Below are 12,626 nucleotides of genomic sequence, written 5' to 3'. Positions count from 1 at the left end.
ATATCAGAGAATGGCCACTCTGGTTATCTCTGCCTCTTAGTAGAAGTGTGAGAATATAAGAACATAAGAGTGGCCATACTGGGTCAGACCAAAGGTCCATCTAGCCCAGTATCCTGTCTTCCGACAGTGGCCAAAACCAAGTGCCCCAGAGGGAATGAACACGTAATCATCAAGCGATCCATCCCCTGTCACCCATTCCCAGCCTCTTGCAAACAGAGGCTAGGGACACCATCCCTGCCCATCCTGGCTAATAGCCATTGATGGACCTATCCTCCAGGAACCTATCTCGTTCTTTTTTGAAGACTAAGAGAAGAAGCACAGTAGGTTTCTAAACTAATATACACTATTATTATCATCAACAACAGCAACACTTGCAACAGATTTTGAAAAAGCTAACTCAGATATTTATTTTTGATATTTCAGCTAGACAGGGACTTCTTCACCAGTTTAGGGGACTAACGTTAAATCTGAGTATATTTAAAGTAGGCTGAAGTTACTGAAGTAATTAGTGGGCTGGTAGGCTGTACTAATGAAATGTCTCGGTAATACCATGTCCCAGCATAGCTGATCTTGAATGACTTAATACGAACATGTCTAAATCCTGTAATTGTCCAAGGCACAACTCCATTCTCAGCATCTGTGGGATTCTGAAACTGACCAGTTTAACAGTAGATGTGATTACAGCCTGTCAGTGCTGTACTAAACTAATGATAAGTGCAGCTTACTGTGTTAGTGAACCCTTACCCTCCTCACAAGTTGTTGTAACACATACCTGACATTCCACATTGCAGTAAAATGCCTGTTTACATCTTCCACACTTGGACAATCCTTCTTTCCTTAAAAAAATAAAACAGAAGTTATATCTATCTTCTAATAGTGAATTTAATAGGGAGGCTATACCCCATAGCTTTGACATACAATCACGACTTAGTGAATATGCTCTGGGCGACAGGAATGCACTTATTTTTAAACAGTTTTGCACAATACACTGTATTTTCCTAATCAAATGACCTTCTGTCCAGAATATTCTGGTTACAGCTTGAACCTAGTCTATTTATTTTTGTTTTATTTATTTAGCGTTTCAAATGCAAGTTTTCCTAATAGCTGTTATTATGTAAAAGACTTTACTATCCTAATCAAGCCACAGTTTCAGAAACATGTTATTCTATGCTGCTACTTTGTAATTATATCCCACACACTGATATATTGCTTTTCCTTCTTCTCTAAGTATTGGTTGCTTGATTGATTTAATCCTGGATATACACCTCTACCCTGATATAACACTGTCCTCGGGAGCCAAAAAATCTTACCGCGTTATAGGTGAAACCGCGTTATATCAAACTTGCTTTGATCAGCCGGAGTGTGCAGCCCCACCCACCTGGAGCACTGCTTTACCGCGTTATATCCAGATTCGTGTTATATTGGGGTAGTGGTGTATATCTTTTGCATCCTAATGTTTTAGTTCTATTGCTTGTCTATCTAATAGTTTTTGTGTGGTTGAAAATGTTCTTATTAATCAACAACCCATCTGAAAGCTAAACACACAACATTTTAAACATTTTGTTCAGTATCCTGTTATCAAGTGACTGAATTCTGAGTACAGCATCTGCTCTGCGCTCAATGTATTATGAAAGTTTCCCTCAACCCTCCACAGTCCCTTTTCATTTGTACACATCCATAACACAGCAAATACCATAGGGAAGTCCTCATTCTGCTGCAAGGTGCACTGTATTCCCTCCATTACCCCCCTTCCCCCCCAAAAAAAGTTGTTGAGGTTTAAAGGTCACCACCATCAATAAAAAAATTTCCATCTGAAAACTGTATGCCTACTATTGAGTAACCCTTAAGAGTACTATATCTAAAAGTCATTAGAATTTCCTCTATATATTTCAGTTCATTAGCTTTGTGTATCTGATAGCACTTTGCAGATCAGTTTTACTGTTTCCCCCATGTATAATCAGTTTCCACCTATTTGAAGTGTTTGGCTGTGGGAAAGGCCCACCCCCCCAAAAGCAATAGAGGAGGGAAACATTTAAAAACAAACAGGAACTCCTGCCTATATTTTAAAAAAAATGTGCCGGGAACTTAGATCTGGGTCAACTTCACCAAAAGTATTTTAGTTAATTTTGCTGATATCGACAGTTTCAACTTAATGGTGTCCTTTCAAATATGATTTAGGAAGCATGGAGATTGAAAGGCATCGGCCAGAGAACAGAGAAGACCCATGAAAAGTACACGTTTAACTACATCTTGCCGAATAGGTTAACTTTGGTGAACGTTTGTTTGAGCAACATTTGGTTAGATACATTCTAAAGTTCCTGAAAAATGCGACTAAGTGAAATGATGTTAAGCGAATCCAATTTCCCCATAAGAACGAATGTAAATGGAGGGGTTAGGTTCCAGGGAATTTTTTTTTTGGTCGTACAGTTCAGTACTATAGTTGGGAGGTGGCCCCCGCCTTACCCTACACAGGCACAGCCCACTGGCACTGGAGACAATGAAGCAGGCAAGGAGGCTGAAGGTGCTGTAGGCTAGGAGAAGCATGTTGCGCAGCAGCAAAGGCAGCTTCCCCTACTCTGCAAGCACCAGGGGCGGGGGGCTCAACCCTCGGCCCGCCCACGCCACACCTTTACAGATGGGAAAAGGAAGCAGAGAGAGAGAATAAGTGAGTTGTTCCTGGTAACACAGGAAGCCTATGGCAAAGCACAGGATTGAAACCAAGTCACCCCCAGAGGCCTAATCTAAGGCAGTAATTGTCAACCTGTGGTCCATAGACCCCTGGGGGTTCGACAGCTACATCAAAGGCCTCTGTGAAAGATTGTCACTACCATAGAACAGTGGTTTTCAACTTGGAGTCTGCTGAGGAGGGGGGGCGGCCACAAACTAGGAGTCAGCACCTCCATTTGAAATTTTTAGGGAGCCACAAATGAAGAAAAAAAAAAAAGGTTGAAAACCACTAGTGTAGGCCAACACCCCGCATAGCTGGACTCCACCCATCCTCTCTTACCACTAGAAACCCACGTGTTCTGGGGATCTCACCTCCCCTGCCCCGCCCAGGCTCAGTCTGTTCAGAGGATCCATCCACCCTTCACTTCTAACCTCCCTCCCCAAGCCCAACACACCCTGGGGATAGCCCCGCTCCCCACCAACCCCCTCTCGGGCCCAGGCGTGCCCAGCCCCCGCTCTGCCGGGCACTGCCGCGGCCCCACGCAGGCGGGCGGTGCTAGGACCCGCGGGGAGCCGCTGTCCGGCGCTGAGCCGGGCCGGTCGGTACCTGGCGAAGCAGCACTCGCAGTGGTTGCCCCGCTCGCTGACGGTCAGCACGCAGGTGTAGGCCGGGCAGCTGAAGAGCAGCTCCCCCGGGGCGAAGCGCTGCCGGGCCCGCAGCCCCCGGCCCTTGCCCGGGCTGGTGAACCGCTCCAGGCCCTCCTCGCGCGGGCCCCCCTCCGCCCGCATCCTTCCCGGCCAGGCGCGCGGCTCCCCGCCAGGCCGCTACTAATGGAGCCGAGTCACCCGCGCGGCACCACGTACATCGGCAGCCGACTCCCCGGGAAACCGCCGCAGGAGCCCACCGGGTCCTAGAGCCCGCCCAGCCAGGCAGCACCCTCCTCCCCCGGGCGGGCAGACCCCGTGCGCCCATCCTCCGGGGGCGCCCCGCTTACCCGCCCCTCGCCCCCACCGGGTGCCCACAGCCCTGGAGGAGGCCAAGCTGCTGGGCATGACAGGGCGGTTGCTTCCCGCCGCCCCACCTCTGAGACTGAAAAAAGAGGCCGAGGGCATCATGAGACATGCAGTGAACCCGGGCAGCGCCATGGCTCAAAACTTGGGGCCTCCCTGCAGGGGACTTTTTTCTCTGATCCTCCCCTCTTCTGACAGCTGTGCTTGTGGCATCAGCACTGGGGTGACCAAGTAGCAAGTGGGAAAAATCAGGACATTTGGGGGGGGGGGGTAATAGTTGCCTGTATAAAACAAAACCCCTAATATTGGGAGGTCTGGTCACCGGAATCAGCACTGAAAGTCTTCTCCGATTGCTGGCTCAGCCTTAAGAGCTGCAGAAATCCCTAGGGCTGCTCTGCACTCCAAAAATTATAGCAATAACTATGTTGGTTGAGGGGATGGGTTTTTACAGATATAATTATAACACTATATGCAAAAGCCATCTAGTGTTGATACAGTTATACTGGTATAAAGGACAAGGTGCCTTATACCAGTGTAGCTTATTCTTCCTGAACCACAATAAGCTGTATATCCACACGAGGCAGGTTTTGCTGCTTTAACTATTCTGGTCTTGCTAAAGCAGCAAAACTATCCAGTATAGATAAACCCTTAGTCTCAACCATAAACCTGATCTTGGGCAAGTATAATGGACAATGAATCCCAGAGGACCAGTATTGGCTCAGGCTAACCTCAGGTTCTCTATCAAGAAGAGCAGCTAAGCATGTAAAGAAAGATGCAGAAGATGTGGTCATGCTGAGGATTTTTGCTGTGTAGGTCACACGCAGCCTCTACATTTGTTGCTTGCCTTATAAACAGGGCTAGTGAGCAAGGTCATGTGGGTCCCATACAATCATCAATACTACAGGCCTTGGGGAACTTCTTGCTATCTCACTCACAAAGACGCTGAGCTATTGGAAAGGGTTCCAATATGACAAAGCTTCCTAATCTAGAAAAACCCAGCAAAATGGTACTTAACAACATCACTCTACGTGCACCGCCATGTAGTTGTGAACCCCATGGAATCCATGAGGGAACCTTAGGAATTGAATTGCAGGGACCGCAGATGCTTTGGGAAGCCCTACTTATAAAAAGTATACCTCAATTTTACATCCATGCAACCCCACTGACTTCAGCAGAGTTATTCCGTATTTACACCAGTGAAAATGAGAAGTGGAGGACCATGGGGGCATTACTCTAGAATATTGCAATATTTTGATAGCTTGGAAGGAAATATGTTGAATTAATGGGGGTAATTATTTGTTACCTACAACTAGTTAGCCTCCTGGGTGAGGCTTTCCCATTTATAAACAAGAAAATTAGCAACAAAACAAATAACAAAAAGTTCCAGTGCAACAGAAGAAATAATGTCATAAATGTGTCTAAAAGCCATCAGAGCTAGGAAATGTTAAATTTACTCAAACTAGGAATAAGTGTTACCTTTGATTACGTTAGAAATAATAAATGCAATAAATCTATACGAAAGTTATCTTCAAGGTAAGGCTCAACGCCACAAAGCTCAAGAAAGCTTAGTTAAGGCTATTATAATGCTCTTAACTCACATGTTTGTGCCTAAGCATTTCAATACATGAGTTTTTTTGTTAGTTATACAGCAGTTGGACTTACCACTGGAAGGATATTCATTTCAGAAATACGAGTTAAGCATGCAGATGGATATAAATATTTTCTGCATCACTTGTAGTACGTGTGTACTCTAGATTAATACAGTCATCCAAGGTATGTTATCTGTGCTATAAATAGGTGGTCATTTAGTTTTACATGACATTATTTGTACAATAAATTACCTGGAAACAGTTTGTCTATATGTGCAGATTGGAATATACAAAATGAAAAATTTCACAAGGAAAAGTAAATGAATAAACTAGAAATCAAAGAGGGTGCAAAACAAGAATAAAAAAATTAATGTTGAGAAAGACTTTCGTGAACTAAAAGAGTAAACTCAGTCCCATTCATTGATTTTAGTGCCAGTAAAACTGAAGGGCCATTTATACCCTGTAAAGTTAGAGTCCCTTCCTTGGTGTTAGTCTATTGTAAATGAGATCTGAAGCGGTCCCTAAATAAGCACTATGGGAGTGGGCCATAGAGTTTTAATACTAACCAAAATGTTCCAATCCAGTCCTTGCACTGGAAGATCTTAACCAAATAGCAGCAGAGAAATGTGAAATAATTACCAGTAGGTAAATGTAAAATGCAAAACATTCTCTCACCACTGCACTTTTTGAACAAAGGGCATTCTGTGCCTGCAGAGCCTTCCGGGGGGAGGGCTCAAAAGGGAGAAGGGCTGAAGCAAGCAAGTGTAAGTGAGTCTAACTAAATGTAGATAGAGTCCAAACTAGTGTAATCCATGTGCCAAAAGAAGATATGCTCAAAACTCCCACTAGGTTTACTTAGACAAATTTTGATTTACCTCTGAATTTGGCTCAAGCTGGTATATTAAGAGTGTACAGTTACACAGAAAAAAGGAAGTAACTGAATGATTCACTTTCTTAATGATTATTTGATTTTTATTTTATCATTATACCTTTCTTCAGGGGTGCTGGAACAATTTGTATATTGGGGGTGCTGAGATCCATTGAACTAAACTGTAAACCCTGTATATAATGGAAACCACTTCAAGCCAGAGGGTGTGGAAGCACCTCCAGCACCCGTAGTTCCAGTACCGATGTCTTTCTTGCACCAATATTGGTGCATAGGGCAGAAACCAGTCTCTTCCACCCCTCTCTGTAGTTAGCTGCCACTTCCATCTGCTCTATGGTGTTGAGATTGACTGTTCTGCCCTCCCTGCCAAGGGTTCTTCTTGGGCACTCTCGTTTCCTCACACCAGTTAGTTTCCAGTTGACAGCTTCATGTGGGAGTCTCTGTTGGCGTCCAGAGTACATGCCTCAAATACATACAGCACTTCCTTCTAATTCTAGTGAAGACAAGCTGCTGGCTGGTAAGTTCTCAGATCTCTTCACTGGTAATACAGTCTCAATGCTTAGAATCTTTCTAGGCACTTAGTTTCAAAGGCAATTCGTTTTCTATCTAATATTTTAATAGATCTTGCACTCTTGCAGCCGTAAGTTAGCATTGAGATTATGTTTGAGTTGAAAATTCTGTTTTATTTTGGTGCTGTATACCTTTGATTTCCATACATTGTTGAGTTTAGTGAATGCTGTGGATGCATTTCCTATCCTTGATGTTACTTCTTTTTTGAGGTCTCCATTGGCTAGTTTGGTGCTATCCAGGTAAATGAACTGTTCGCTTCCTTGATGTTTGTGCCTTCTAATATGATGCAACAGCTTGACAGCTGGGTTTCAATGATATTTGTTTTGATATAACTGACTTAGCTGCTTATAAAAAGAAATGAAGATAAATTAACTTCCAAATTGCCATGATAGAAAAGTCTTTCTGTATAAGCTATTAAATATAAACTTCAAACATTTTTATGTCAGCATCCATCCAGTTACGGTTCTTGTTTTTCAATGTTCTCTCTCATATTAACACATTGAAATAACTGGAGCATTACAAAAATAATTCAGCCCTCTGGGTCTAAACTATTTTAATTATGTCCAACTGCTACATCTTTTTAAGAGGAAAGGGTCAGCAACCAAAATGGAAAAATATGGCTCAGTAATTAAAAAATGTAATACCACTCCCTCCTCCTAAATGTTAATCATGCACCACTGTAGATTTACGGGTACTGAGTATGGAATTATAGTCAATTAGAACTCCAAAAATAGATTCTAAATAAATAACAAAAACTAAAATATTTGGGATAATGATTGTTATTTACTGTTTATTTGTACAGTATCTAGCACAATGGAGCCCTCATCTGGTTGGCCTGTAGGCACTACTGCAATATAAATGTTAAATAATAATTAATAATGCAGTCCATGGAATGAAGAAACTCAACATTACTTGAGAAACTGGTCTGGTGTTCAATCCAGTATGATTCATAGATTATAAAGCCAGAAAGGCCTTTAGTGATAGTCTAGTCTGACTTCCTGCATAAAGCAAGCCATAGGACTTCCTTGAATTAATTGCTGTTTGAATTATAGCATATCTTCCAAAAAAAATCCAGTCTTGATTGAAAAATTTCCAGTGATGAAGAACCCACCATAACCTTGAGTACGTTTTTCCAAGATTAATTATCCTCAATGTTAACATTTTCTGTCTTATTTCAAGTCTAAACCTCTCCAGCTTCAACTTTTAGCCATTGGATTTTGTTATACCTTTGTCTCGCTAGATTGAAGAGCCCTCTGTTATCAAATTTCTGATTCCCCATGTGGTGACATATATACTTTAGAGACATGAAAAGTGGTCCATAACTTGCATAACAAATCTCATAAAATACTATTATATAATCCAGGGGTGAAATCTAGGCCCCATTGAAGTCAATGGCAAAACTTCCCATTGATTTAAATGGGGCCAGAATTTCACATCATGTCCTTACTTGTAGCAATGAGCCTAACCACTTGCTAAGCATGTGCTTAACTGGCTTAGGTCCCACAGAATGCTCAACATCTTGCACCATTAAAAATATAGCGTCAGTGGAAGAAGCATATTCATCGGATCATGCTGAGGATATAGAGGCAGAATCTGAAATTCATTGGCCCTCTTCCAGAGTAAGCATCTGTATTTCTATATTTAAAAAATATATATTTACTAAATTGGCTTTTATTCAGTCCACCCTAGATAACTTAGCTTATAGTACAAACTTTCTAAGAGTTAATATATGAATCTATTTACATAGGGTGAAACTTACCGTAAGCCCTGAGCTCCATTTAAATCATTAGGGAGAAATTCACCCAGTTGCCTGGGTAGCTTTAACATATTTTGGATGTTTTCCAAAACTGGTTTGACAGTTTATTAATAAAAATAACTTTGTAAATATCTTGTCCTTTCCTCTTTCCCCCTGTTATAAAATTACATATTTAAACTAATAAAACATAGTGTTCTGATCTGTCTAATTTATCTAAAAGTTTTCGTGCCATGCTCATTCTCATGGTATGTGAGTTTATATGAATGGATTTTTGGGAATCAGTCAGAATGGCAGAATGAATAATTACCTGGAAAGTGATATTCTAGCCAAACACTAGCTTCCAAATATTGTGTTTGTATTGAAAAACATAGGTTAATCAGTTTATACTGATTCTCAATAAGTTAATCATATAAATATTTGTGCAGTTGCTGTTCAAATAACATTCCTGTGAAGTGTTAGGTACCCATGAGAGCAGCTGAGGCCCAGATCCGGTGCGGTATTTAGGCACCTAACTCCCATGGGAGCTGGGCCTGAGTGCTCTCAATTCCCAAAACCTACAAGGGGTGTTGAGGACACCTTGCAGGAATGGTGGGTGATAAAATCTCTAAATGGTACCATGTGTCCCAGGACATTTCTGCTTCTCTATCTTTTTTATAAACTCTGAAGTTTTTGTGTTTTAGAACTGAAAGACGAAAGCTCATGGAAGGATCTGAAGTGTGGTATAGGTTTAAGAAAGTCAAAGAACAAAGTGCGGTGTCTGTTCTTTGAATTTCTTAAAATGAAGAAGTGCTTAGAACCAAAGCCATTCACCTTCATGCACAACCTTGGAACTGCTCTGTGGAAAACTGTGAGCATTTTACTGGATGATATAAAGATTTTTAGTTTAGTTAGTGAATCAATACAGTTATTTTAACATGATCTGAATTCCTGAGAAACTTTTGAGCAGCCTACATTGAAAGCTGTATTTTTCTATTATGTACCATGATGAACAGACCTTGCCAAGCAAGCTCCTTCACTTGGAATTTACAGGGAGTCAGTCACTAAGACCTAAAGCCTCAAGTGAACTGTGAGTCAAGAGTAAAAATCAGCTATGGGTATGTGTAAGAAATAATCATAGCTAGAGCCCTACCGAATTCACAGTCCATTTTGGTCAATTTCATGGTCATAGGATTTTTAAAATCGTAAATTTCGTGATTTCAGCTATTTAAATCTGAAATTTTCACGGTGTTGTAATTATAGGGATTCTGAGCCAAAAAGGAGTTGGGAGGGGGGGTTGCAACATTATTGTGTGTGTGTGGGGGGGGGGGGTTGCAGTACTTCTACCCTTACTTCTGCACTGAGGCTGGTGATGGCTCTGCCTTCAGAGCTGGGAAGCTGGAGAATAGGGGTTGCTGGCTGGGAGCCCAGCTCTGAAGGCAGAGCCGCCACCAGCAGCAGCATAGAAGTAACGATGGCATGGTATGGTATTGCCACCCTTACTTCTGCGCTGCTACCTGCACATCTGGTTCCTCATTCAGCAGCCGCCACTCTCCGGCCGCCCAACTCTGAAGGCAGCAGCACAGATATAAGGGTGGCATGGTATGGTATTGCTTCGCTTACTTCTGTGCTGCTGGTCATGGGGCTCTGCCTTCAGAGTTGGGCACATGGCCAACAGCCGCCACTCTCCGGCCACCCAGCTCTGAAGGGAGCACAGAAGTAAGGGTGGCAATACTGTGACACCCCCAAAAATAATCTTGTGACCCCCCCTGCAACTCCCTTTTGGGTCAGGACCACCAGTTTGAGAAACGCTGGTCTCCCCCAGTGAAATCTGGTCTTTTGTGTGTTTTACCTTATACTGTACAGATTTCACGGTCCGTGATGCGTTTTTCATGGCTATGAATTTGGTAGGGCCCTAATTATAGGCCATCAGCCTGTGAGGAGAGAAAGGACAAGAAAAAAACAGATATAAACTCTTCTAAATCAGGTGCTGTTGCTTCCAGAGAGGTCTGGTTTGGTAACCTTGTCTCTTCTTTGAAATGCAGTATAAGAGTGGTAGGTACTATTATGAAATGGAAATATTCTAAATCCTGAGGCCCCCCCTTAGTCAGATTTTACTCACTCCTTACTCAGCCAAACTCCCACTAGCTTTTAAATAATAATGAATAGGGTGGCCAGGAAACAGTGAGCTAATGAAAAAGATAGGGAGCAAGAGAGATTAGTAACTGCCCACTGTTAATCACTTATTAGCTTTCAGACTCAACCAAGCTTTGAAGATAGAAATAATTAAGGCCATCTTGCTCCCCATAACTTCTTTATGCACAGTGAATCACAGGATATGTCTACATTGCAATCAGAGGTGTGATTGCAGTTCAGGTAGACATACCCACACTAACTTTAATCTAGCTGGCACAGCTAAAAATAGCAGTGAAGCTACTATGGCACAGGCTTCAGCATGGGTTGTATAAGCCTGCCTGGTTTCCTTGACACATACTTACATTCCTAGTCTGCGCGGAAACCTGTGCCCCCGTGGCTTCACTGCTGTCCCCATGCTAGCTAGATTAAAGCTAGGAATGGATGTGTACCTGAGCTGCAATGATACCTTCAATTGCAGTGTAGACATACTCACAGCTGACATAATGAAGGAAATGGGGAATGCTACCTCTGTGACATACTCCTTCCTTCCCTTCAACACAGGTACCTAGATTCTAATGGGGCAGGATAGGTTGGGGGAGCAGCCAAACGATATCAGATTCTCCTCCCTCCCAAACTCCAGGGCTAACACAGATTAAGGCTATGTCTACACTGGCACTTTCATCACTAAAACGTTTGTCACTCGGGGGGGTGAAAAAACACCCCCCTGAACAAAAAACGTTTTAACAACGAAAAGCGCTGGTGTGGACAGCGCTTTGTCGGTGGGAGCCGCGCTCCTGGCAGCAAAACTACTGCCCCTCATTGGAAGTGGTTTTATTTTGTGGCCAGGAGAGCTCTCTCCCAGCGACAAAAAGCGGCCACACAGCGCACTTACAATGGTGCAGCTGCAGCGGCACAGCCACACCATTGTAAGCTGCGCTGTGTAGACATAGCCTAGTTACTACACCATGAAGGAAGAAAACTCCTTTCCCCACTGCCCCACGGAAGAACTCCCATAGAACTCCACAAATTTCAACTCTCCAAGTTTAGATCCCCAGTGCAGGTTATTACTGCATATGGGAGAATGAGGCCCTGGCCTGAAAGTTGCAAAGATGTGAATTTTTGCCTGTTGTATGGAACTAGTTTGCCTGTAGATTAATGTATTTCAATCCACTAAGTGAAGTTTGCAAGCATTTTTGATATGTCAATATCAAATTACCAAAGACAAAAAGTAACAGCAGCGCAAATGCAGTTTCAGGACCTTATCAAGCTGACAGAACTGGATGACTACAGAGAACAGGCAAGGGCAGCTGCTAGGTGTGAAAGTGACACTCAACACTCAGATGTTTGCAGTTCACACAGAATCAGCAACCTCATAACTGCCATTCTGTGTTAACTCCAGCTTGCCCCTGCCAGATCTGCATTACCTTCTGCTTAAAGAGCCACTGCAGGACTCAAGTAAATAAAAAAACAATGAGCAACCATGGGTCAGATATTCAACTGATGTAAATCAGCATAGTTCCAGGGTCTTCAAAGAAAATACACCTATTCACAACAGATAAGGATCTGGCCCAAGGTTACCACAACCTCATGAAGTTGCCACATACTTTCCCTTTTGCTGCTTATCTGCAACTTTTGTTGTGCTGTGGACTTGAGCAAGATCTTTGACCCATTGAGCACTTCCTGGGACCAAATCTATCCCACAGATTCCTGGCCAGGATAGTGAATGAGATACCCAGGGTCATCATATCTATCCTATTATTTGTAAAGGTATTGTAGACAAGGGAAATGTCTGCAAGTCCCCAGGGACACAGGTGAATGACACTAAATGAATCCCACTATCTGTAGTAAGCCACCTCACCCTTACTGATATGTGGGTATATCCCAAGGCCACTGAACTATGCACTATCTCTCTTTCTAGTTGCATGGACATAGTGCCCTCCTGTGTGATCCCGGACCCAAGACTAAGCAAGGCCACATATTTCCCCAATCACAGTCTATTGAAAAGAACTATGTCCTTATGTGCCTACTTTCCCAA

General features: G+C 42.9%; 2 protein-coding genes across 6 annotated transcripts in view; one reads left to right on the top strand and one right to left on the bottom strand.

Moving 5' to 3' along the window:
- SMYD2 (SET and MYND domain containing 2) overlaps positions 1 to 5,430 on the bottom strand; it is a 40,877-nt gene extending 35,447 nt beyond the window's left edge. For 2 of the 5 annotated variants that reach the window (XM_042850216.1, XM_005288721.4), the window contains exons 1-2: positions 3,275 to 3,525; positions 773 to 836 (exon numbers count right to left, since the gene is read on the bottom strand). In XM_042850216.1, the coding sequence (XP_042706150.1) occupies positions 773 to 836; positions 3,275 to 3,456 (246 nt within the window). In that variant the 5' untranslated portion in view covers positions 3,457 to 3,525. Of the gene's footprint in view, positions 1 to 772; positions 837 to 2,463; positions 2,623 to 3,274; positions 3,526 to 5,340 lie in introns of those variants that run through there. The other 3 variants (XM_065589465.1, XM_065589466.1, XM_065589467.1) reach the window with 3 other exon arrangements.
- The window catches only part of LOC135982602 (centromere protein F-like), a 402,988-nt gene that overhangs the window by 373,873 nt on the left and 16,489 nt on the right, over positions 1 to 12,626 (top strand). The window lies entirely within an intron of this gene.

The sequence above is a fragment of the Chrysemys picta genome, chromosome 3 (assembly GCF_011386835.1).
Source record: "Chrysemys picta bellii isolate R12L10 chromosome 3, ASM1138683v2, whole genome shotgun sequence".
Lineage (NCBI taxonomy): Eukaryota > Metazoa > Chordata > Testudines > Emydidae > Chrysemys > Chrysemys picta.
Note: the sequence above shows the minus strand (reverse complement) of the source record. Positions and strands in the feature narration are given on the sequence as shown.